This window comes from Carassius gibelio, chromosome B4 (genome assembly GCF_023724105.1).
Source record: "Carassius gibelio isolate Cgi1373 ecotype wild population from Czech Republic chromosome B4, carGib1.2-hapl.c, whole genome shotgun sequence".
Lineage (NCBI taxonomy): Eukaryota > Metazoa > Chordata > Actinopteri > Cypriniformes > Cyprinidae > Carassius > Carassius gibelio.
Genome location: NC_068399.1, coordinates 283,445 through 310,701, shown reverse-complemented (window position 1 = coordinate 310,701; position 27,257 = coordinate 283,445). Strand labels below are relative to the sequence as shown.

At 38.6% G+C, this 27,257-nt stretch overlaps 1 protein-coding gene and 1 long non-coding RNA gene across 3 annotated transcripts; one reads left to right on the top strand and one right to left on the bottom strand.

Moving 5' to 3' along the window:
- Positions 1 to 126: 126 nt before the first annotated feature.
- LOC127956177 (uncharacterized) lies at positions 127 to 931 on the top strand. Its single transcript, XR_008153505.1, has 2 exons — positions 127 to 548; positions 641 to 931. It is a non-coding gene; the product is annotated as an uncharacterized LOC127956177 (long non-coding RNA).
- Positions 932 to 2,728: 1,797 nt separating this feature from the next.
- On the bottom strand, positions 2,729 to 26,763 carry LOC127956161 (gastrula zinc finger protein XlCGF26.1). Of its 2 annotated transcripts, XR_008153504.1 has the most exons (5): positions 26,641 to 26,763; positions 23,327 to 23,437; positions 16,871 to 21,980; positions 8,277 to 8,499; positions 2,729 to 7,801 (listed from the first exon to the last, which is right to left on the bottom strand). XR_008153504.1 is itself a non-coding variant. In XM_052553908.1 (3 exons), the coding sequence occupies exons 2-3, from the start codon at positions 23,403 to 23,405 to the stop codon at positions 20,722 to 20,724; spliced, it is 1,338 nt and encodes a 445-aa protein (XP_052409868.1). In that variant the 5' UTR covers positions 23,406 to 23,437; positions 26,641 to 26,763; the 3' UTR covers positions 15,861 to 20,721. The 2 variants fall into 2 exon arrangements, 1 of the variants encoding a protein (XP_052409868.1); XM_052553908.1 differs by lacking the exons at positions 2,729 to 7,801; positions 8,277 to 8,499 and having other exon boundaries at positions 15,861 to 21,980.
- Positions 26,764 to 27,257: the final 494 nt, after the last annotated feature.

Below are 27,257 nucleotides of genomic sequence, written 5' to 3'. Positions count from 1 at the left end.
CGTACTGGCGTTACATTTTAAAATACTATACAAAATAATTAATCAGAATACTTACTCCTGCTCACTCATGACAAAGAACTCCCTGCTCAAGCTCGCCGTCTCTGCAAGATTAACGACGGCAGTTTGCACGCACAGCTACTAGAAGATTTACATCTGTCAGACAGGTTGCTGACGTCGTCAAGCTTCGTTTGAGTCTGCGCATCAGAACCGGAAGTGCTAAAAAACGCTAAAACTGGGCTTCATTTGTCTCAATTGAGTTCCAATGGGGTCGCTGTGTCCATTTCTTTTACTGTCTATGTACAGATACAGTCAGCAGCGTTCACTATTGGTGTATTGGTGTACCGGGATGCCGGTCGTTTGGCCGTCAAAATAAAGAGAATACGTCATTTCACAAATTTCCACAGGACAGAGAACTTCAGAAAAAGTGTATAAAAATGTTAAAATTCAACGGAAATTGGACCTAACCTTCAGGCAACAATATTGCATTTATGGAAAAAAAGGACTGTGTACACTAACGTTAACCTTTGGGCTAAACGCTAAATTCTAACGTGAGCATGTTTATTTTCCTTTAAACACATGCACAGAGCTAAATATAATATTTTACCACAACAACTAAGGTCAAAATCTCAATTTTTCATAGATTACAGAGAACACACGAGTGTGCTCGAATCATTTCTCTCCGGGATGTTTTTCAAGAAGAACACTGACTGGAATCAGGAAGCTAAAGGGAAGTTCAGTTCCCTCCGTGTTTACCTGGACTCAACAGCCACACCAAAGGAAAACCTTGCGATCCTCAGTGAAAAATATCTATTCTTCAAATGATGTTATATAGATTAAAATAATTAATTTGAGATTAGAGCGTACAGCTAGATCATAAGCACCTTTCATACATTTACATGAAATAAAGATAAACATGTCAAGTCTCACAAAATACTACTGGGTAGAAACTTTATTTTTATGCAAAGCGAAATGTATTTAATAGTTTGTTGTGTACTGTTTGGCATCAACCCCTTGTAAAATATCAAATTTATGTTCTGAACATTATTATTGTTGTTTCTGCTTTAGACAATAAAACTGTCATTTAGAGGAAGAACATGAGGAAGATGAAAGGTGAGCAGAAATGGAGGAAACTAATAAACATGTAAATTAACGTTACTCTAAAAGCTTTGTGTGTCTCATAATCGTGATATGCAAGTTGTATAGTTCAATCAATGACAGAACAGAGGGTGCACAAAATATTAATACCTGCAAAAAATAGCCAATATTTCTTGAAGTTGTTTGTTCACAATCTTTATTAGTGTTTGATGGCCCCCATCATTCACTTTTTGTTTTTATATTCTTATTCACTGATTTAGTCATAATAATAATAATCTTAAAATCTGTTTTTTAAATGCACAACAACTGAGCTTAAGGTTACAGATGTTTTGTTAGGCTCTGATAATTAGCTCTATTTGGATCTCTAACCTGTTACCAATTCACACTCAGTCAGTATTAAACACTGCGTAAAACCAATAATAGACAATAAAAGAAAATATAAACACACATATATTCACAATATCCCCCACAACCTACATGCACGTTATTAACCCCTATAATAATTGGTGTTCACAGTATTTTATGCCACCAACCGTGTCCTATTGTTACCTGACTGTCCTCTTTCTCTGCTGTTCTTGAAGGATGGACCAAGCAACGAAGAACGGTTAGTAGAAATCTGTCATACAGAATGTGTACCACATTTTCTGCACTATAAGGGGCACTTAAAAGCCTTTAATTTTCTCAAAAACGACAGTGCGCCTTATAATCCGGAGCGCTTTATATATGGAAACAGATCTAATAGGCCATTCATTGAAGGTGCGCCTTATAGTGTATATACATGCATCACGTGAGAAATAAACATGAATATAGAGTAGGTGTATAAAATCTTACTTGCCTGCTCTCATTCTCTCTCTGTAAGAGCCATATTGCATAATTCATTATTTAAACTATCACAATTATTTGTGTTATGTTGCATGTTCTGGTTATATTATGTTGTATACTATATATATATATATATATATATATATTATAAGTTGTAAACCAAGTGGATTTATGTGAGAAGACTGTAAAAAGTGTTAAACGATTGATGTTGAAAATAAACTAAGAAATAAAAGGACATCATGGACTCCTGTGTCGTGAGTAAACGAGTTCAACAAGACAGATATGTGTCAAAACCATGTCCCATTAACACTCTCAGTCTCTCCATCTGTCATGTCACAGAGATGCCCAACACTGATCATGACTATTTTATTATTGGTCCGAATTTCCCCGGATGGGAGCATGAGTTTTGTGAGCAGTCTTTACACAGGAAGCATCTCTTCACCAAGTCATCTGGCATTTTCAATCTTCTCGAAGAGGGTGATGCTGTGATGGTAGACAAACGCTTTTTAATCAAAGACTTACTTGATCAAATTCATGCCACAGTAGTTATTCCACCTTTTCTCGGCCCAAGTGGACAGTTCAGCCATGAGGAGCTCACACACACACACACACACACACACACTCACACACACACACTCACAGACACACGCACACACACACACACACACACACACACACACAGCATTGCTTGTTTGAGGAGTCACATTGAACGGGCCATTCGTCGACTCAAGGAATATCACATTGAATCATGGAATCACAAAAGTGCAATTTTGTATATTAATTACATAGTTTAATTACTGGATTACATGCATATTTCAGAAAATTAATTTTTAAATAAAATGATACGATTTTTATAATACTGAATTTATACATATTGTAATTCTTACCACATTTTAGTTACAAAAACATTTCAATATAAAAATGTACCTTTTTAATTAGTTTCTCTTTGTAATAACATTTGTACTATTAATTATTTACAGACATGTCTGAAGCTTGAGAGAATTAAAACATTCTGCATTTCATAGGAATACAGCTTCATTTGTCATATTTACAGTAATAAAAAACTATTTAACAGAGAATGCAATGTATTTACATTAAGGTAATAGTTTATCCAAATTGGAAATTTGGTCATAAATTGCTTAGCATAAATTTGTTCCAAACCTGTACTGATTTGTTTCTCCTAGTGAACATAGAAAATACTTCGAGGAATGCAAGTAACCAAACAGTTAATCGTTGACTTTTTCTTCCAAACTATGGAAAATCAGTGCCTATTGCCAACTGTTTTGTTACCCACCTTCCTCAAAGTATCTAATGTGTTCAGCATACAAAAAATAATTTATGCAGGTTTGGCACTATCCCTTTAAGAATTAAATACACTTCAAAAGGTAATTTGAGGTTTTGTTTTGGTTTACAGTCTCCTGTTGCAGAGAACAGGTAAGAAACAGCTGAAAAAGAACAAATCAAGCTTAGACTTCAGCTCCTCCCATTCATCTTTGTTGAAATGGATACGGTGGTAATCACTATTGCATTTTACAAAAAAGCCACACCAGGTAAACCCACCAATCCCCATTTGTCCAACAATCTGATAGTAGTACTCGTGGGTCTTTTTCAGAGTCAAGTTCCCTGCTGCACTTGTCAAATATGAGCAGTTTTTGAAGCGGTCATTGTTTGGGCATTTGATCTCAGATTTATGCTCCATTTTTAGGTAGTGAGCCCGTGTGTAAAGTAGTCCTAGGAAATGATTACAGTGCCCCAATCCTGCTTTACAAGTGCAGTGGGTGTCTCGGATAAAAGGTTTTCTGAAGCCAGCTCCACCTGCAACAAAGCAACAAAATGTTAAGAAAAAGACATTATCTAACCCACATTTCAAGACAAGGTGTACAAAATAACAGGTGTTTGTTTTTTAATACTTTGATCTTAAAGTATTTCAAAACTATAACGGTTGTTGGTATAACTAAGTTACACTTATGTTATAACAAGTGTTATAAAAAGTAATTAGTTAGAATCTACTTATTACATCTGTGTAATAAGATAAGCCGGTTAATGTTTTTTTGTTTGTTTGTTTTATATCCCAAACAGCTATCAGCCTAACCGTTTTATTTCCCCAGTACTTATATAAAGAAATGTATTTACAACATTAAAGATCATTAAAACTACTTAAGACCATATTCATGTCACCAATAACACCTTGCACTGTAGAATGACTCTGCTTACCAGAAACACCTGGTATTTAGTATGAATGAACAAACATACATACAAACAAAGTCCAAAAATGAACGAAGGACCTAAACTTGAACTCAACATGAACCGTCCTGAACATGTAGGGTGTAACGTAGAAGTTTCCTCACAACACAGAATACCTCCATGTTGTAAGGCGCTTCGTTCTTCCGCATCGAGGGAAAAGACCGGGCCCTAACACTACAGCCTGCTTCGTTTCTCTTCACTGTAAACCACAGGTATCATGGACATCAAACAGAAGTAATTATCACCTGCTTTCAGGTGGATCAACATTTACTACACAGAGCCGCCGTTCACTGACACGTTACAACAAAAACATCCTAGACAATTTAATTTCATGATCATTAAATCGAAGAAACCGGGTGTGATAATGACAGCTGTTTGCGTAGCTTCTCCGTGAACTATGGCTCTTTGTTGTAAATGTTGTTCCATCTGAGAGCATGTGAAAATACCACATTTAATGACATGGATAAAAGAATAATGTGGATAATGTGTCGTACCTGGCGGAGGTGTGAAAGACTCGTTTCGTGAGAACAATAGAATAATAAATCGGGGAGCTTTCAAAGCCAACACACATACAGAGAGCACAGGAGAGTTTGCATGTGAGATCTTACAGAGAGGACAAGTGCTATAGATCAATCTGATTAGCCTTCTCTAAAAACACACATGACATGCACTGTTAAAAATTTATTGTAATTTTACAGGAAATTCCTGGCAACTAATTGCCGTGAATTTACAACAAGTAATATACAGGTAATATATTGTTTTTTTAATACAATAGAGTCCTGTATTTATACAGCAGTGCTACTGTGATTTATTACAGTAAAATTCTGTAATTTATTATAATTTATATTTACTGCAACTCAATTTTACAGGAGACAATTACAGTTGAATATTGTAATTCAAAATTGTACTCATCTTGTAATTTCTAATTGTTATGATAAAATTCTGTAATCTTCCACAATTAAAACCAAAACCATGGCATCTTTTCTTTCTTTTTTTTTATTAACACACTATGCAACATCATATTACAAACTTCTTTTATCTTATTTTATCATACAAACAATATTAGTTTCACTGATGTCCAGACAATGTATCATCAAGGGGAACATGGTGATAAAGTGCCCAGCTAGTCTTGAACTGGGGAAGCTGTGGGTTGGCATCAGTACCTGCCCATCAACTCAAAGTCCAGGAGTTTTCTTAAGAGGGTGCAGACAGGGGCGTTGAGTCCATGTCTCTTCTCTGCTTTGCTACCCAACTGGGAGTTGATTCCACAAAAAGCTCTGAAAACAGAGAGATTGAAAAAAGTTTTCTTATCTGTTAATGATGAATATGGTGTAAAAAACAACAACAAACAAAAACAGTAAGTAAACTATTCCTACTTGGTCGCTGAAAAATAAATGACGTTGATGTATTTATTTAACATTAACACAACTTAACATTTACAATCACATTGGCTTTAACATTGTTTTCTTAAATATGTAATGCCACTGTATGCACTGTAAATTGTATTTCACTTTGGACAAAAGTGTCTGCAACGTACCTTAAAGGGGTCATATGACATTGCTAAAAAGAACATTATTTTGTGTATTTGGTGTAATGAAATGTGTTTATGCGGTTTAAGGTTAAAAAAACACATTATTGTTTCTCCTCTATGCCCCGTCTCTCCAATTAGGGTTTCTTTGCCAAATTTTTACGAATGTACATAAAAGACGCAAAGGATTGAATAGTCTTTTGTCTTTTGACATCAATGAATAGAGTATATCAAAGAGTCTAACAATACTGAATAAAAAGAAAATGATTCATGGGTAGCTCCACATGAGAATGATGGTTCTATTATTTTTATTACCATATTTTCCGGAATATAAGTCGCACTTTTCTTCATAGTTTGGCTGGCGACTTATTAATCAAAATTAATTTCACATGAACCAAGAGACAACATTACCGTCTCCAGCCGCGAGAGGGCGCTTGGTTCTTGGTTCTAAATAAATGTGACTCATAGTCCAGTGCAACTTTTTTTTTTTTCTTATCATGACGTATTTTTGGACTGATGCGACTTATACTCAGGTGCGACTTATAGTCCGAAAAATACGGTAGTGTGCAAACAGTTTAAACATACCTTTGGACAAATTCAAGAGTGTTTGAGGCATCTTTGGGATAATGCAAGTTAAACACAGTAGTCAGCAAAGGTCGCTGCCACTCCATTCAGCAGGCTGTTGTGGGGACCCATCACAATTGTTCCTTCTATGGACATCATCCACGTGTCTGCACTTAGCATTTCAGTCACCACTCATATGCTACTACTAAATATTGTAGAAACTTAATTTTCTGTAAAGTTGCTTTGCAATGAATAGTATAGTAAAAAGCATTATACCAATAAACGTGAATTGAATTGAATTGAATGATGGGTGAAAGTACCAATTTTATCGGGTGGGAGACAAAGTCATCCTATGGTTTTTGCTAATTTGGAGTAGGCATTTAATGGATGCAATAGGCTTATGTTGAATTACAGTATTTCCTAACAACTATTAACAGGGATTAAAGGAAGGAAACTTTGTACTTGAAATATGTTCAGGGTGCAATAGCAAATACTTAAACTAATAACAAAACATACTTAACGTTACAGTACGTTAGCGGATTCAGAATCGCCAGATAGTCGTAGCAAAGTCAGAATGACTTCCTCTCCTAGGTTCACGAAACGTTTGTCCATAAAATGCGTTACTGTTCTGTTTTAATAATCTTAAAAATTCCTAAATGCATCTACTTTCGAAAGGCCAAATAAAGTGCTTTTTCTTCCTCCTAGATCCACACACATCTCTCTGACATGACTGCTTCAACACTAACTGTGGTTACTGAAACCACGGCTTCTTTCTTTGGTGAACACTTGGGTGGCATTACACAAATATTTCCACATAGAGACATAGGGATGTGGAGGCGTGTTAGTTTATATTTAAAAATGGACTTGTGTCTCTCCAAACCCGTAAGACCTCCGTTCATCTTCTGAACACAGTTTAAGATATTTTAGATTTAGTCCGAGAGCTCTCAGTCCCTCCATTGAAGCTGTGTGTACGGTCTACTGTCCATGTCCAGAAAGGTCAGAAAAACATCATCAAAGTAGTCCATGTGACATCAGAGGGTCAGTTAGAATATTTTGAAGCATCGAAAATACATTTTGGTCCAAAAATATCAAAAACTAAGACTTTATTCAGCATTGTCTTCTCTTCAGGGTCTGTTGTGAGCACGACTGCTGTGACTACGACTCTGCTGACATGTTTTCTTTTTTATTGGGTGCGCCAGAAAAGCAGCGTCACTGCAGCGTCACAACAGACCCGGAAGAGACCCTCTTTTAGGGTTTGCATTGTGGTCTCTCATCTGATCAACAAGACATCTGACCGTTGCTCTTCTCGCTGCTGGATTTGGTCTTGTTGAATTTGTGATAGCTGTACCTCTGACGGCATCTTCTCCCAGTTTATTTTAAACTTTGCAGGCCATGGTGTGTGTGGTGATGGAAGAAGTCTTCCTCTAGTGTTGAATTGTCCGGGTGTACCTGGATAACACAAGGTTGAGGAGGTTTGTGGACTTTCCACAGAAAACAGAGCTGAGGAGGGTTCTGGACTTCCTGGAGGAAATGGTGCTGAAGAGGGATCTGTAATACACACATTTTGATCATTGGAACCCTATGATCCAGACACACTAATGTTGTACTTTAACACCCACTATGATATTTTATACTTAACTCAATCATTAAATTTAATTTAACATTATCAGTGCTGCTAGTCTGAACTTGGACAATAAAGTGAAATCTATAATAGAATGGTAGATACATTATGCTATTTCTAGGAAGAAAAAGCTCAAAAACAAATTTAAATTATTTTGAACGACAACCCTAAGATGGAATATAAAAATTTAATGCAATCATTTACTTAAAATGGAGGGAATATTCTCAAAGATTGTCTGCACTTCACTCTTATGTCAATAGACATTTCACTCTGCCACAATGTATCATTGAACAGGTAATATAACTTACTTTAAGCAGTAACCACTTGTCTTTTATTTTACTACCTTTTGTTCTCTAAATGTAAATGGATCTCTGTACTGGGAGATATTAACAGAACCATTACCTTTTGGTGTGAAGGCACAAATGAGTTTTCTGCACTGGACTGGACGGAGGTAGATCAGAAGATCATCTTCCCTCAAATAGAAGAGGTCCTCCATGCTCTGCACACCAAGGCTCTCCAGGCCTGTCATCAAGGATGCCAATGTATCTGTGGGGAGCCCAGGAAGAGCAGCCAGGACAGCCTTGCCGATGTCCTCTGATGCAGCAATCACTGTATTAGTATGTTTCTGCAAACGAGTGATGGAGAGAGATTACTGGCATATCACACATCTCATAGGCTAGCAAAGGATAATAATCAAGCAGATCGTCATGTCTCACACAAACAAACTGCTCTTGGGCTGTCCCTAACCCCAATGTCACTCACAAACAAATATTTTTCAGAGATGAAGGACACAGAGCCATGGTGAACAATGACCAGCTCTATCTTGCCAACCTCAAATTCTTCATCAGTTTTTCCCAGCAAGATACACATGCCCTTTTTGTATGAAGTGCCCTTCACTGTGACAGCATGAGATGCTACTGTATCTATAAATTCCAAATTCAATCCAAGCACAGCCTCTCTGATTTTGTCACTGTAGTCATTTACATAGAATGCTGTGCCCTTATCAGATGACACTCTTGGCTGGAACATTTCACCAGCACTCAAACAGGCTTGGAGGAGCTGGCGTCGCTCAGCAACTGTTTTGCAGATGTTTTTGAAATTGTGCAACTTTCTAGCACATCTCTTGAAGAAAGAGTGCTTACTCTCGAACCTGAGAGTCCAAAGGCGAATTAGGGGGCCAAACTCTGTAATAAGCTGTTGATAATGAAGCATATAGTGGTGTTTGGGCTTCAGGGGCTGATCAGGAAAGAGCTGTCTTCGAAAGTATATGTATTCCTCAATAAGTATTTTAAGATAAGCGACCTGATCTGTTGTAATTGCTGGAGCACAAATTAGATCTACAATTTCTCTAAGCGGGGGCACAAGTTGCCAAACAGCATTGTCACATGGATTCTGAATCCTATCTCCCATCAGGAGGGGTAGCAAACGAAGGAAACACCCGTTCTGGGCTGCATGTCCAGTAAGTTTATTGCTACCTGGTGAAACATCAGCTGGTTTGTCGTGGCCATCATTCCCCTGATACTTGAACTGATCTATGCACCTGTTGAGATGTAGATAATTAAAATGTTTATCCTTAACTAAATAAGAATTAAACAAAGCAAGGTCACCCGAAACAATGCCTTCAAACAGGTCATGCCCAAGACATGGGGGCAGCCCAGGCTGGCAAACATGAAAGAATGATAGTTGGTTAAATGGAGAATCTGATTTAATGCCGCACTCAGAATTTCTGCCGCTGGTAGGGTGACCACCTGGCTATTGCTGTGTTGCAGGACAGCAGACCTGATTTTGACAATGCGGGACACGAGGGAGAGAAATTACTATTATTATACTAGGTGAATAAATATTTATTTTTTTATTAGATATCTTTTTGCAGTGATGTGAACGTTTTAAATTGCTAAAAGGGTTTATAAAAATGTTAATGACGGCGCTGACCGGCGCTGTGAACATCACTAATAATATTTAATAGTAATATCAGTAAAAAATTATTTTAACAGCATGTCTCTATTCAATCCAAATAATTAAGTGAAAATAATAATCCAATCGCTACAAAGCACATTTACAAATAAGCACATAAATTCTATTAGGAGAGACTAAGATTAAATGCGTTCTTACCGGATTCAGTGCATCTTGAATTTATATTTTTTGTCTGATCTGGCAGCTTCAAGTAGGGCCTTCTCATTCATTATGTGTCTGTAGAACTCCCGGCAGGTGTAGCTGTAGTTCACTTTCACCAGGAGTTCACTTTTTATGAGGTCCACTGTTGCGCGGTTCCTTGTCTCTGTCCACGCAGCAGTCATGAGAGAAAACACCCTCTCCACGAACGCATTGGTGACAGGAATGCTCAAAGCCAAAGATGCCAGAGCTGTTATGTTTGGGGCACGGACGTGCTTCAACAGAACTGTCCACTTAGATGCAACAGGATTTGTTGTTGTTGCGATTTCCTTTACGTGCGGCATAAGAACACAGAATTCATCATACAACTGGTTCATGTCCAGTTTAAAGCTCATTTTTAATGCTTCAGCTGCTCCACGGAGGTCTTGGAAGCTAAATTCCCTCTTGATAGCCAGGCATGAGATGTGCTTTAGGTAGTTGCCATCAGTGAAATCAAACCACTTGTGTAGATAAGCAAGCGCTCTTTCATAGAACATAAGAAAGTCCTGCTCTATAACAGCACCCTGTGTGGTGGGAAACTGTTGCAGGAGAGTACTGGTCTCGAGTCCAAACAATCGATCATTTTTCCTTTGCTCTAGTTTCAATTTGAGATTGGTCATTAACTCGAAAAGTTCACACACAGTTGTCTCGTCTCCCTCAACTTTAAGCACTGCGTCGAAAAAAACTTTGAGGCTATTTTGCAAAAACAGCAAGTATGCCTGGAGTTCACAGGGCACGTCTTCTCCATCCTCACAATTTGCGAGCAATTTCCAAAGTGCTGATGACAGCGCTCTTCTCCGAGAGATAAAAAATAGCTTTTGACAGCTGGCCAGGAGTCGTGCAGACGTTTGACAGCAGGCCACAAACTCAGCCACCGTGTCGGCACATTCTTGTAAAGAGCCGTGTACTCCTCGTCCACAAACTCAAACACTTCCTTTAATTCTTACACATGTTTATCTGAAGACGAAAAGTGGTTGCAAACTTTTGTGACTATGTTCTCAATGTCAATTCTGAGCTTATCGCCTGCATACCTCCCACAGTTGTGCAGAATATGGGCCACGCAGTTGGGCTTGATAACTGATGCATTCTTGTCCGTCAGTTTTTTATACACCGAGTTATGCACACCATAATTGACGCTGGCGTTATCAGCTGAGTATGCAGAGATCCGTTCTAACCCCAGGTTTCTCTCCTCGAGCCTCGAAACAACCTGGTTGAAAATTGCATCAGAGTTTTCATTACAATCATCATTAAAGTCCAACAGTTTGTTCTGCACTCCTAGGTCGGGTGTGTAATATCTTAATGCTAACGGGAATAACTTGGTTGTTCCATGGTTTGATGCATCAGACGCAATGGAAAAGTGTGGAAAAGAATCCGGTCTATCTGCAATCATTGGCGTATTTAACTGTTTCAAGCATGTTTCTAAAGATGCTGGTGCAAGCACACCTGTAACAATAGATGCACTCTTCGTTCTTCCACAAGCCAGCTTCTTTGCTATTTCTGAATCGGGGAAAATGACTGGGGCTAGTTTAGTAGTACAGTCACCTGATCTATACGATAAACCATGCTGCACATTATGGTAGACACTTGTCACTTCAGCTGCTGTGATTTTATTTTGGTTCCCATCTTTGGGTGGAGAGAAAAAACTTGTCATGCTAGCGTTAGCATTTCTTTGTTGTGCATTTTTCTTGTGACTTTCCCCAATCTCCGTGCCTCCTTACATCCCCCTCACCTCCATGCGTGATGGTGAAACTCCGGTGGCATACACTGCAATCTCCTTTATTAGGGTCACCTGTAATTGGTTTTAACCATGTATATTTTTTCTCCCATTCCTTATTATACGAACAAAGACGCTTTTTCTTCTCGGGAGCTCCGGATAGATCCATTTTTCTGTTGCGTGTTTTTTTTTTGTCTGTGTGGGGGGGGTTTTTCTCAGTGTTTATTTTCCCGCTCTGGCTAGCCGCTAGAACCAATAATAACGGCTGCGCTGCGCATGTTCAGTGTTTTTTTTTATTTACATTTTTTTTTTTTATTGTAGAATTGTAATTTGCTAAATGCGGGACTATAAAACCGCCGATACTGTGAGACCCTAAATTGTCACCTGAGATAGCACACAGTCAACCTTTGACAATTTGCCCATCACCTATCACAATACCAGTCTCCTCAAGAGCTTTCAGGTCTTTTATGAGAGGCTCAAATACCTTGTCTATCCCAAAATATTTAAAGGCCTGCTCGTTGCACAAGAGAACAAGTTGCATTTGATCTGTGGTGGATCTGTTATGAGGCAAAATATCTGTCAGAGTTAAATAAACTGCTACAATCTTACGTTTCTTTCTTGAAGAGCCAAGTGGATTGACAACTTCAAACGCATCCTGATAGAGTATCAGACCAAGCGAGGATGGCTCCATTTTATATAAAGGGTTGCACTGAGCTCCCTTTCCATCATTAATGTCCTGGAAAAGACCATCTGATGATGCCTTGGAACGTGTTGCTGCATACTACTGTTCTTGAATAGACTTGCTTTTAAAAAGTGTAGCCAATGTTTCTTGAACAGGTACATACTGGGCAAATGATTCCCTACCTTTATCATCATTACCTAAAAACAGAGGTACAGGCTCAACATAATTAAAATGTTTCTTAAAAGCTGTCTTCCTTTTCTGGTCTGTGCTCAAAGGTCCACTGTTACAGGCAGAAAGGAGGTCTTCTTTTCTGAGTTCGACCATAATGTTATTGATTGTGGCCTCTGGGACTCCAAGGACAGTAAGTTTGTCACTTAAGCTGTTAAGCAAATTTGTCAAACTGATATCATGGACATCTTGATATCCCTCAATGATAGTCTGTATTGTAGTAGCAGGTAACAGTAGTTTAGCCTGAAGTTTAAGATAGAAGAGAGTGATATTCAGCAGAAAGAGGGATTCATCATCAGCAAGAGTCTCTTCTGGCTCATCATCAGAATGATCAGAGGGTGCACACTGAAGAAAAGATTCTTTGGCAACACACCTTTCCACATTCGAGGGATCTATGTGCACAACACTCTCATTTTTGTGTTTTCTAGATATATGAGATGCAAAACTCGACACAATAGTGAACTTGCTATCACATCCTCTAAATGGACATTGAATTTCTAATCCTTCTTGCAAGTGTGACCTCAAATGACAAACTGACAAAGATGAAGGATGAAAGATGAAGATTCACACCTTACAGCACAAAAGTCACATTGTATAGGAGTAGCATCACATAATGGTGGCTGACTATTCCTTAAAGGTCCATCTGCTTTGTGGTCTCTGTACATAATATATAAGTGACCAGGCGCCCAAAATCTAAATATGTGAGGTAGGATATTTATAAAGCACACACTATAAATATGATAAAGAAGCAGAAACAGATAGTTGCAGTAAAATAAGATATTTTAATAAGTTGAAGAAACAATATTATAATTTGTGACATATACACTCTCTCTCTCTCTCTCTCTCTCTCTCTCTCTCACACACACACACTTCTCCCTCTCTTTCTCTCTTTCCCTCCATCTCACACACACACACTTCTCCCTCCCTCCCTCTCCATCTCACACACACACACACACACACACACACACACACACACACACACACACACACACACACACACACACACACACACGTGAGGTTATAAAACAACTGCTCTCTTATAATTATTTCAAAAAAACCATGCAAAATGCAGAACCACCAAAGAGGGAGTGAGAGAGAGATGACAGGATGAGACAAAACAATTTAGCACGCACACGCACACGCACACACACACACACACACACACACACACACACACACACACACACCTGCTCCAACGCCTTCAACAGAAGTCATGCGGTTTACCATGCTTACTGCCTGCAATGCATTGTAATGTAACATTGAAAAACTGGGATTTTTTTCAGTAAAAAAAAAAAAGATTTTATAATATTTAGATATGAATCCAACTGAATCCAACTTGTGAAAAGATATCTTTCAGGTAGTCAAATAGCATATAGCATATAGTGGAGCTCTATAGCCATCTAGTGGTTAAAGTTATTATTATTATTTTTTTTTTACTTCATTTTCCAAAAAATGGGTATAAATGTTACATTAAATCATTTAAAATTATCCATGTTATCCCCATGAATGAAAGTTAGAAATCTGTGTCTTTTATAAAGTGAATTTTACATAAAATGCTGTTTTTTTTTGTAAAAAGCCTATTTAAATAAATATTTATTTATTTATAGAAATTTAGAAGATATCATAAATCCTCCAAAAACTGCACAAATGTTGAGTAACAACATTAACAAACAGAGTAAAATTACATTTGTAAAAAGATATATATATTATCTTGTTACAAAATTAAATGTTATTGTCAAAAAACATGAGTGTGGACAGGAAAGAAAGACCATCAGAGGGTTAATATACATTACTTCCTGAAATCACGTGCGCAAACACAAATAACAATAGTAGTAATAATAGTTATGTTAAATCTTACTTGTGAAAAGTAATCCCGAGCCGTACTTGCGATGGTCCGCCGATTAGAACAGGAAAATGCTGGACAGTGCTCTGGCGTCTTAACTGCTGCCACGCAAAGAAACTAGGAGTACGACCGGTTCAAGATGGCGGCCGCAAATCTCGTCGCCCAGGGGCCAATAGGGCGTCTACTTATATGATGTCTATGAATGCACACTCTAAGTGCTAATATTGCCCACAACCCATTGCGTACGGGAGGGAGGAGCTTTGCGATGGCTTTGTGGTGATGTAAACATGGCAGCCGGGTGCAGCAGCGGAGATGCACCCTCAGCTTTTAAGTGTAAGAATTCAAATGTTTAACCCTAATTAAAGTTATATTTTATTTCGTTACACACATTGCACATGAACGTCAGAACCAGCCGCCTCACAAACGACCTGCGTTTGGTTCTACGACGACGCAGCCCTGCTTCCTCACTCCTCAACTTGGTAGAAGAACACATAGTAAAATGTATTGTGAAAAAAAACGATGAGAAAAAATGATGGGAATAGTAAATACAATTTTATTGGACATAAAGAATGAATGAAATGTTAACAGTTGTGGTGTGCGTAACTAGTCAACCACGTTGTCGTTCATGTTGCATGACGTCATCGAAGTATGTCCCAGAGCGTGCATACTCTTTTGCTACACACTCAAAAGTATGTACTTTTCCTCACAAAAAAAGTACATACTTTTAGGTCGTAGTATAAGTAGGCGAATTGGGACTCAGCAATGCTCTGCTCTTCCACTCTGGTTTGTCAAGCAATAAGTAACGTTATAACGTCTAAAGATACCACATGAGCAGCTTAGCTCACAGTTATGGCTAACTTACAGAATTAAATAAAGACACCAGCACTGACGTTTCATTAAATCCCATATTTCAATTGAAGTTTGTTTATGTTAATTGAATGAACTAGGGGTGCTCCGATCACGGTCGGCCGATCGTTATGCGCATCTCGTCAGTAAAGCCGGTTCTCTAATCAGCGGTAAATTCCATCAGGTGCGTGATTTCACATAGAGCTGCTGTTACTACACAGAGCCATTGTTAATTGACATTTGATAAATAAGGGCTAAATGCATACTGAGATTAAAGCGAGATTGCAGATTTGTGTCTTTGTAAAGCCTGAAAAACCACAATAAAGGCTAATAAAGGTGGAATAAAAGCAAAAGAATAATGATAAAAGAATAATGCGGATAATGTGTCATACCTGGCGGAGGTGTGAAAGACTCGTTTGGTGAGAACAATAGAATAATGAATCGGGGAGCTTTGCAAAGCCAACACAGAGAGCACAGGAATGTTTGCATGTGAGATCTTACAGAGATGACAAGTGCCATAAATCAATCTGATTAGCCTTCTCTAAAAACACACATGACATGGCCTTAGAAAATATTTCATAAAATTCACAGTTTTATAGATTCGATTATGACATTTTCATACAAAGCTTTGGAGGACTTGTGGCTTTAGCTACACTGTGTTTCTAAACTCATATCCTATAGCAATACTTTTTTAAATACATTTAAAACATATGTTTTTAATATTTTTATTTTTGTTTTTATGTTTGAGCTTATATATCTCTATTATCATAACAGTCTGAGTGATTCTGATTCCTGAACAGTAAACTTTGAAGTGTCAGCTTTGTGATCAAAGGTTGATTATGTATCTAGTCAGAAAGAATCATGAGCAGAAACCTTTTTATTTTGGGTATGTAATTTCGGTCTCCATGCCAAAAATGGGGGGGGGGGTGACTGGTAAGGGGTTAAGAACCGGTTTGCCAAAATGAATCAGATTTTCCATATTGGTCTTTTCAGCGTGACCCACTGCATGCAAAAAAAACAACAGCTGCAAAACAACACATCAGTACATTAAGCACGTGGCTTCAGTGTGTCGTAATTTGAATGTGTGGCTTGAGAAACTGGTACTGATAAACTACACCATCTGCCAAAAATATGTACTTTTCATACAGATAAAGCTATTGTGCTGATCCCTAAATGTTGTTTCCCAGCGAAGGGTCTTATTATCCGAGCTCTGATCTTCTTGGGGTTCTCCAAAAATGTTCAAGCCATCACTACAAACTCTAAAGGGTTAACTGTGATTCGTCTAATTCGTAGGTAAACCACCACACCTTCTTGAGCCTGAGACCTTACCTGGCTATAAACCAAAACTGAATCAATTGAATCTCAGCTGGAATCAACACTTGTTTATGATGAAATGAGTCATCTATTCTGTTACCATGAAACAACTGTTCATTAATATTATTAGACAGATTATAACATTTCATGAAAACATTGAATTCATTCCAACGTTCTCTGTATTGATTTGAACTCTTTAAAAAGATTAAAAAACAAACCTTTCTTCAGCAGAATCACAGATGCAAAACTGCAGCCTAATGACATCACATTGCTCCACCAAAATAAAAGTCCTATTCACATGCTAAAAATTACAGAAATTCACACACATAAACCCCATTTAAATTATAAGATAAAGGACTGTTTCAAAGGATAAATAACAGATCATTACTAAAGCTTCTGGCTCTAATTGTAAGCAAATGTGAAGTGATCATAATTATAATAGCAACAACAAAGCGGCCGTGATATTCTCAATAATGAATAAAATCAAGTGTCTTGAGCTCCACATTACAGTTTAATTTTAATAATGCAAAGATAAATATTAAGTTTATGGCTGCAGAGACATCTACTGTGTGATTTATTAAATGAAATGATATTAAGTTATACCCATCTGATCCATCTAAGTTTCTCCACAGAATACAAGGGGAATTAATTAAATCAAGCTTGAACTTTCTGTTAAAGTGCATTATTTTAAAGAATGGTGACTGATAAGGATTGTGTTGATGGTGGTTTAAAGCAATTGATTTTGACTGTCTGCCAAACAAAATGAAATGTGAAATATTGACAGGCTGTCAAACAAAGAAACCATGAACACATACACAAAGAGGACCAACGAAAAACATTCCCAAATGTAACCAGTGCTTCCATTGTTGCAGTTAGGGCATTGATTTGTAGAGTGTGTGACATAATTTTCAAAGCTACTATTCACTAGCCTCATTTATTTTATCACAATATATTTCCCATGGTGTCTCCATCTACTGCACAAGCAGGGTTGATTGTCCTGCAGACGCATCACATATTGGTGTTAATCACTAGCTTCTGTTATTGGATTACCTACTCAAAAACACAAGAAGAGAAACATATAATCAACAGCTACTATTGCAGAAAGATTAGAGCCGCCAGCAGCTGATTTAGTCTTGGTCATGGTGGCATTCGGTGGAAAGGCGTGCATCCAAATGTGTTTTAGAGACCCCTTGAGAAGCTGAAGACAACTAAAGAAGCAGTTCTTGCTCCAGGCCAAACCCTCACTAGTGGTACAAGATATTCGGGAGAGAAAACTGTCAGCCATGGCTGTCTCAGGATTGTGTAGATTCCAGAAAAATAAACAAACGAATAAAAAGCTGAATAATATTTACACTGAATGATGATCAGGACACAGATGGAGTAGATCGAGTCCATCAACACCCCCAAAGCTTTGCAGTGTTGAACTCTTCATGGGTTAATGTCTGATGAGCACATTATTATCTATGTGTAAACAATGCTTCCTTTGCTTGCTTCTGCTTCTTCAGCTGTGTTTGTGGATCTGAGATTCATTCAGAACAGGGCTCACAAGTAAATCCATCAATCACAAACAAAAGGTTTTTTTTTCACAAATGTAATTGCCCCTTCACAAAATCCACTGGTCCCAGACAAACGGACAAGTGTTAATGTCGAGCCCTGAAGAAGATGGATTGCTGGTCATTTTTAGTCAACAGCGGGCAAAGAGTTAAGTAGATTTTCTGAAACTTAATTTGTACATTACCGGTGCACAAAAATACAATTCAAATTCATTAAATTCTTCAAAACTTAGAATTAGGAAAATGTTTTGTTTATAATTCAGTTTTCAAAAAATGTAAGTTTATAAGACACTATATACATCTATAAAATGCTCCTTAATCAAGAGTTAACACAAATACAAGCAAAGTATACTTAAAATTATAATTTTCAGTATATCTTCATCAAAAGGTCAAGTACAAGTAAAGGCCAAATATACTTGGACTTTTCTGTCATTATTAATCACTTATAAGAGTAATTTTATTTATATTTCAGTGAAGCAAACAAAAAGTAAAAAACTATGCTTTCCCATTTTTAGTTTTAAAGTGTATACCAACAGCACACTTGAATAGATTTCTTTTTGAAAGGGGACTCTTTAAATACAGAGTTCTGGCATGAGACTCTAGATGGCGCAGTCCAATAGGTCTAACTCAATCTGACCTAATGACATCATTATCAAATGACACAGCTGATTGGTTCTCTCCTGTATTGGTAGCCAATAAGCTCACTGCTCAACATTCAAATATATGAGTAGAGCTTGCCTTAGCAGTCGCAGCATGCTTCAGAAACCCTCCACCTTCCCCAGCTCCACCTGTATAGATCTGCTATGAGGTGGTTCATGTATGCTATGGGGGATATTCATGTGTGTTATCTGTGAAGCAGCAGCAGTATTTCTTACACACTCACAGCAGCATGTTGTGCATGTACTGCTGCAGCGTAACAGATCTATTCCACTAAGACCAAATACATTACGTTACTTTAATCACTCCGAGAGTTATCGTGACAGAACTCTTTCACGGTCTCACAAACACGGTCTCACATTTACAAACCCAATTCCTAAAAAGTTGGGACACTGTACAAATTGTGAGTAAAAAAAGGAAAGGAATAATTTATAAATCTCATAAACATATTTTATTCACCATAGTATATAGATAACATATCAAATGTAGAAAGTGAGACATTTTGAAATGTCTTGCCAAATTCTGTCTAATTTTGGATTTCATGAGAGCTACACATTCCAAAAAAGTTAGGACAGTTAGCAATAAGAGGCCGGAAAAGTTAAATGTACTTATAAGGAACAGCTGGAGGACCAATTTGCAACTTATTAGGTCAATTGGGAACATGATTGGGTATAAAAAGAGCCTCTCAGAGCGACAGTGTCTATCAGAAGTCAAGATGGGACGAGGATCACCAATTCCCCCAATGCTGCGGCGAACAATAGTGGAGCAATATCAGAAAGGAGTTTCTCAGAGAAAAATTACAAAGAGTTTGAAGTTATCATCATCTACAGTGCATAATATCATCCAAAGATTCAGAGAATCTGGAACAATCTCTGTGTGTAAGGGACAAGGCTGGAAAACCATACTGGATGCGCATGATCTTCAGCTCTTAGACAGCACTGCATCACATACAGGAACATGATCCAGAAGCGCAGGTGTTTTCTCTGGGCCAAGGCTCATTTAAAATGGACTGTGACAGAGTGGAAAACTGTTCTGTGGTCAGACGAATCAAAATGTGAAGTTCTTTTTGTAAAACTGGGACCCCATGTCATCCGGACTGAAGAGGACAAGGACAACCCAAGTTGTTATCAGCGCTCAGTTCAGAAGCTGCATCTCTGATGGTATGGGGTTGCATGAGTGTGTGTGGCATGGGGAGTTATACATCTGGAAAAACGCCATCAATGCTGAAATATATATCCAAGTTCTAGAACAACATATGCTCCCATCCAGACGTCATCTCTTTCAATACTGCATCAATTACAACATCATGACTGTGTAGAAGAAGGATCCGGGTACTGAAATGACCAGCCTGCAGTCCAGATCTTTCACCCAGAGAAAACATTTGGTGCATCATAAAGAGGAAGATGTGACAAAGAAGACCTAAGACAGTTGAGCAACTAGAAGCCTGTATTAGACAAGAATGGGACAACATTCCTATTCCTAAACTTGAGCAACTTGTCTCCTCAGTCCCCAGACGTTTGCAGACTGTTATAACAAGAAGAGGAGATGCCACACAGTGGTAAACATGGCCTTGTCCCAACTCTTTTAAGATGTGTTGATGCCATGACATTTAAAATCAACTTATTTTCCCCTTAAAATCTGAATATAATATTGAAATTTAAAACTTCCACTTCGTGCATTCTGTTTTTATTAACAATATGTACAGTGTCCCAACTTTTTTGGGAATCTGGTTTGTTAATGACTTTCCATTTCTATGTCTAAGTTTGATGTTTTAATTACACTGAACACAACTTAATTGTCTCTGTCTAGAGTGAATGCAACAATGACTGTTGAAATTGCTCCTTTTTCTAAACTTATCGTCACACTGAGGAAAACAGCAATTTCTCACCAGAATGAGTTTGCACATGCCGTTTCAGTTCTGTGTGATATGAGAAGCTCTTTTCACACTGAGGACACTTGTAAGGCTTCTCTCCAGTGTGAACTCTCGTGTGAGTATTAAGGTTTCCTTTATTTGTGAAGCTCTTTCCACAATCTGGGCAGGTGTAAGGTTTCTCTCCAGTGTGAAGTCTCATGTGATACTCATAGTGTCCTTTAATTGTGAAGCTCCTTCCACACTGAGGGCAGGTGAAAGGTTTCTCTCCAGTGTGAACTCTCATGTGATTCACAAAGGTCATTCTATGTTTGAAACTCTTTCCACATTCATGGCACATGAAAAGCTTCGCTCCGACATGATTTTTAACATGATTCTCTAGGTGATTCCTGTCTGAGAAACTCATTCCGCACTGATGACATATAAAACAGTCCTCTGATGAGTGAGTCCTCATGTGATGATTAAGGCTTTCTTTATATCTGAAACTCTTTCCACAGTCATCACAAACGAAAGGCTTTTCACCAGTGTGAACTCTCATGTGGATCTTGAGGATTGCTTTGATTTTGTAGCTCTTTCCACACAGTTTGCAGGAGTAAGGCTTCTCTCCAGTGTGAATTTTTATGTGGGCATCAAGTTCTTTTTTCTGCTTAAAACTCTTTGCACACTGAGAGCAGATGAACAACCTCTTGCCAGTGTGGTCTTGCATGTGAACTTTAAGATGCCTGTTTAGTGAGAAGCTCTTTCCGCACTGAGGGCATATAAATGGTCTCTCTCCAGTGTGAATTCTCATGTGAATTTTAAGATTTCCCTTTACTGAGAAGTTCTTCCCGCACTGCTGGCAGGGGTAGGGCTTCTCTCCAGTGTGGATTCTCATGTGAACGTTAAGACTTTCCTTTCGTGAGAAAACATTCCCACACAGTTCACAGGAGTAAGGTTTCTCTCCAGTGTGAATGCTCATGTGGGCACGAAGAGTTTTCTTCATTGTAAAACTCTTTCCACACTGAGGGCATAAGAACGGCTTCTCTCCACTGTGGATTTTTAAGTGGGTTGTAAGGCTTTGTTTTCGACTGAAACTCTTTCCACACTGCTGGCAGCTAAAATGACTCTCTTCATTGTGGACTTCCAGGTTCTTAGTTTCTGTTTTATGAGTCGGTGAGAAACTAGAAGAATTTTCCCCAGTCATAGAGTCATTATTTTTCTCTTCCATTTCATTCAGTTCTGGAATCTCCTCTTTCAGCGACATCAGGTCTAGAGTGAACAGAAACAAAAACAAGTTAACACCAGTTTTGTGATACAAAGATATGAAAACATTTAGAAAGTAAAACATCAAATCCAACAAACATGAATGCAAGATCTTATACCCAGCAAACAACTGAAAAGGTGTAACCTGTGATCTCAGAACCTCCTGTCAATATTGTTAATTATCGGCTTTCTTTAGGACACATCTCAAATACTTACAAGTTGGCAACTATCAAACCCTTAATAAAACCCTACAGTAGATCACTGGATTGGAGTCCCACTGGTCCCTACACAAATCTAGCCAGATCAGGCAGAACTGGGAGATCAAAAATATACAATGGGTCCCAGGATTAAAGAAAGGCGTTAACATACATATTAACTTCTCCAATGTACATAATAAAAGGCTGACAAAATAGAGCTTAGGGCAAGAAAACTGTAATGGAAAAGGAAAATAATTCTACTCTTACCCAGTTTATTTCAGTATACAAACTGGGTGAAATAAGCAAAATAATTGGAAAATTACATTAAAGTCTATGAGACAGCAAATTAGAAAATATCCAGTATATTAGAAATAAATGGGAAATGGAGGGAAATTTTGAAATCCTAGAAGACATTTGGAAAAAGTATTCCTAAATCACAGTGGAATATAAGATACTCTTCAATCTGGAGACAATTTGGTTGAAAAACAGTTTGTAGAAATTGGTGAACATAAATTTACCTGAACATAACTGGTAGTGCACCACAAGGATCGGTCTTAGGTCCTGTGATGTTTATAATCTATATTAATGATGTGTGCAGAGTATCAGTTAAAATAAAATGTATTTTATTTGTGGATGACACAAATATTTTCTGTTCTGGAGATAATTTACAGTGGCTTTTAGAGGTGATTACAACAGAAATTAAAACAGTGGTTTGATGTAAATAAACCATCACTAAATGTAAGCAAAACCAAAATTATATTATTTGGAAAATGTAAAACAGACTTCTTATTTTAAGACAGGAATTTTTGATGTAATGACCAAACTTGAGTCCAGCTTACATTATAAAATATATTGTTCCAGTAACAATAAGGGATAGAAATATTCTATACTTTTTTTCTAACATCTGCTGACTGTGGTACACAGAAGATGTGTGCTTCTGGGAAATGTAGGAGCAAAGCAAACAAAGTTTCCTTACTTTAGCAAAGGAAAACCAGTCTCCTCTTGCTCATCAGTAACCACACAGTGCTGATGAACTGGCAGACAGTTCCACACTACTTTTTACTACTTAATTTTTTATTTTATTTTACACGTTTAATACAGGAGTAAAAATTAGGATTTTTTTTTTCAAAGAGAGACTTTGAGAATGAAACAGACCTGTTTGTTCCTCGGTCTCTTCATGTTTGAGTGCTTCTTCAATCTTCACGTCTTCACTCTCCTCTTTAATAAACTCCATCTTTATAACAGTGTGCTTCAGCAGGAGTTTATCTGTGTTTAAGATGAGAATAATTAACAGACAGATCTCAGTCAGCTCCCTAGTTCAGTAGTCAGTACACTAGTTCAGTAGTCAGCACACTAGTTCAGTAGTAAGCGCACTAGCTCAGTAGTCTGCACAAAAGTTCAGTAGTCAGCGTACTAGTTAAGTAGTCAGCGCACTAGGTCAGTAGTCAGCGCACTAGGTCAGTAGTCAACGCACTAGGTCAGCAGTCAGTACACTAGTTCAGTAGTCAGCGTACTAGTTCAGTAGTCAGTACACTAGGTCAGTAGTCAGCGCACTAGTTCAGTATTGAGTGCACTAGGTCAGTAGTCAGCGCACTAGTTCAGCACACTAGTTCAGTAGCCAGCTCCCTAATTCAGTAGTCATTGCACTAGGTCAGCAGTTAGCGCACTAGTTTAGCAGTCAGCGCACTAGTTCAGCACTCTAGTTCAGTAGTCAGCTCCCTAGTTCAGTAGCCAGCACACTAGTTCAGCAGTCAGCACCATATTTCAGTAGTCAGCGCACTACCTCAGTGGTCAGCACACTAGGTAAGGGAGTCAGCACAATAGTTCAGTAGTCAGCGCACTAATTCAGTAGTAGGCAGACTAGTTCAGTAGTTAGTACACTAGTTCAGTAGTCAGCTCCATATTTCAGTAGTCAGCGCACTACCTCAGTAGTCAGCACACTAGCGCACTAGTACAGTAGTCAACGGACTAGTTCAGTGGTCAGCACACTAGGTAAGGGAGTCAGCACAATAGTTCAGTAGTCAGCGCAATAATTCAGTAGTCAGGAAACTAGTTCAGTAGTTAGTAAACTAGTTCAGTAGTCAGCGCACTAGTTCAGTAGTCAGCGCACTAGTTTAAAAAGTGAAGTGAAGTGACATTCAGCCAAGTATGGTGACCCATACTCAGAATTTGTGCTCTGCATTTAACCCATGCAAAGTGCACACACACAGAGCAGTGAACACACACACACACACACACTGTGAGCACACACCCGGAGCAGTGTTCATCATTTATGCTGCGGCGCCCGGGGAGCAGTTGGGGGTTCGATGCCTTGCTCAAGGGCACCTAAGTCGAGGTATTGAAGGTGGAGAGAGAACTGTTCATGCACTACCCCCCACCCACAATTCCTGCCGGCCCGAGACTAGAACCCACAACCCTTCGATTGGGAGTCTAACCCTCTAACCATTAGGCCACGACTTCCCCTAAGTAGTCAGCTCCCTCATTCAGTAGTCAGCGCACTAGTTCAGTAGTCAGCGCACTAGTTTAAAAAGTGAAGTGAAGTGACATTCAGCCAAGTATGGTGACCCATACTCAGAATTTGTGCTCTGCATTTAACCCATGCAAAGTGCACACACACAGAGCAGTGAACACACACACACACACACACTGTGAGCACACACCCGGAGCAGTGTTCATCATTTATGCTGCGGCGCCCGGGGAGCAGTTGGGGGTTCGATGCCTTGCTCAAGGGCACCTAAGTCGAGGTATTGAAGGTGGAGAGAGAGCTGTTCATGCACTACCCCCACCCACAATTCCGTCCGGCCCGAGACTAGAACCCACAACCCTTCGATTGGGAGTCCAACCCTCTAACCATTAGGCCACGACTTCCCCTAAGTAGTCAGCTCCCTCATTCAGCAGTCAGCGCACTAGTTCAGTAGCCAGCACACTAGTTCAGTAGTCAGCGCACTAGTTCAGTAGTCAGCGCACTAGTTCAGTAGTCATCTCCCTAGTTCAGTAGTTAGCGTTCTAGTTCAGTAGTCAGCACACTAACACACTAGTTCAGTAGTCAGCGCACTAGTTTAGTCAGCTCCCTCGTTCAGTAGTCAGCGCACTAGTTCAGTAGTCAGCGCACTAGTTCAGTAGTCAGCACACTAGTTCAGTAGTCAGCACACTAGTTCAGTAGTCAGCGCACTAGTTAAGTAGTCAGCGCACTAGTTCAGTAGTCAGCGCGTCAGTAGTCAGCACACTAGTTCAGTAGTCAGCGCGTCAGTAGTCAGCACAATAGTTCAGTAGTCACTAGTTCAGTAGTCAGCGCACTAGGTCAGTAGTCAGCGCACTAGGTCTGTAGTCAGCGCGTCAGTAGTCAGCGTGTCAGTAATCAGCGCGTCAGTAGTCAGCTCCCTCGTTCAGTAGTCAGCGCACTATGTCAGTAGTCAGCACACTAGGTCAGTAGTCAGCGCACTAGGTCAGTAGTCAGCGCACTGCATCAGTAGTCAGCTCCCTCGTTCAGTAGTCAGCTCCCTCGTTCAGTAGTCAGCTCCCTCGTTCAGTAGTCAGCACACTAGGTCAATAGTCAGCGCACTAGGTCAGTAGTCAACGCACTAGTTCTGTAGTCAGCACACTAGTTCAGTAGTCAGCACACTAGTTCAGTAGTCAGTACACTAGTAAGGGAATGAGCACACGAGTTCAGTATTCAGCGCACTAGTTCAGTAGTCAGTACATTAGTTCAGAAGTCAAGCGCACTATTTCAGTAGTCAGTCAAATCAAGTCAAGTCACCTTCATTTATATAGCACTTTAAACAAAATATATTGCTTCAAAGCAACTGGACAACATTCATTAGGAAAACAGTGTGTCAATAATGCAAAATGACAGTTAAAGACAGTTCATCATTGAATTCAGTGATGTCATCTGTTTTCAGTTTAAATAGTGTCAGCACACTAGTTCAGTAGTCAGCGCACTAGTTTAGTATTCAGTGCACTAGTGAGGGAGTCAGAGTTAAAGACCTGATTAGACAATATCTTTCAAAACTAGGAAATCATAAAAGAACACAGATATAATTCAGATATTTATGTTTTCCACTCGGTTTGTACTATTATGTGTGTGTGCTGTTCTTGTATTTACACTGATGTGTCTTCAGTCTGCTCTTATCACAGATATTAAAACCATGATAAACCTCAAGAAAAAACAACATTTGACCAAAGAGACTGAAGTCAGATCCCCAAATATTAATAGATTATCTTCAATATAAATAAGCTTCAGGATCGACAGATAAAGATAAATACAAACAGTGAATCACTGTTGAGAAGCATCTGATTCATTTAATCTGAACTGGTTTGAGAAAGCTCAGTGTCTCCATCATTTCTTGATCAAACTGTGTTTATGATGAATGCGCTGCATTCACACAAACTCTGTTTATTAACCTAATTAAATACATTACACTGTTACACTCGAAAACGATTCATTAATTTAAACACGAATAAAAACAAACCTCTCTTCAGCCGAATAACAGACCGGACCGCGGCGCAGACCTGTGACGTCACGATACGCCATCAAAATAAAAGTCCCTCTCAAACTGATGAATTACATACAGAAAACATATTTAAGTGATCCGATTAAAGATTGATCCAAATAATAACGATTTTACTCCTCATAATAGTCCTCTATGGAATAACAGATGAATTGTGAAAAATATCAAATTCATCCTCTGTCAGCTCTTTTATATGAGCTGTTTTGTGTGTAATAAAAAGGAATAATGATTAAAAGCAAAGATATGACAACACATTGAGTTGTTAGTCCTTGTCTACACTTAATCAGAGTGAATGTGTTTAACCAGTTCTCTAGAAACACTGTAACTCAAGGAGTTTAATGTATACACATCTATAAAAGCAATCAAAGCACCGAGAGGATGTCATCAGTTGTAGAAGCTGTCAGACTCATTATCACAGAGATCAGGATGATCATAGTGTGATTACTGAAAACCAGAACCAGATGCTCCACTGATACTCCAGGTTTACTCAGAAAGGCCGTATAACTCGTGTAAAGTGTGCTTCTTCTGTACGGACAGAACAGTGTTACGTTACACAATACTATCTATAACCAAAGACA

Excerpts from the sequence above, each read along its gene's own strand:
- LOC127956161 (XM_052553908.1), bottom strand. The coding sequence starts at position 23,405 with ATGGAGTTTATTAAAGAGGAGAGTGAAGACGTGAAGATTGAAGAAGCA. Across the intron at positions 21,981-23,326 it reads AGAGACCGAGGAACAAACAG|ACCTGATGTCGCTGAAAGAG; the intron begins GTCTGTTTCATT and ends TGTTCACTCTAG.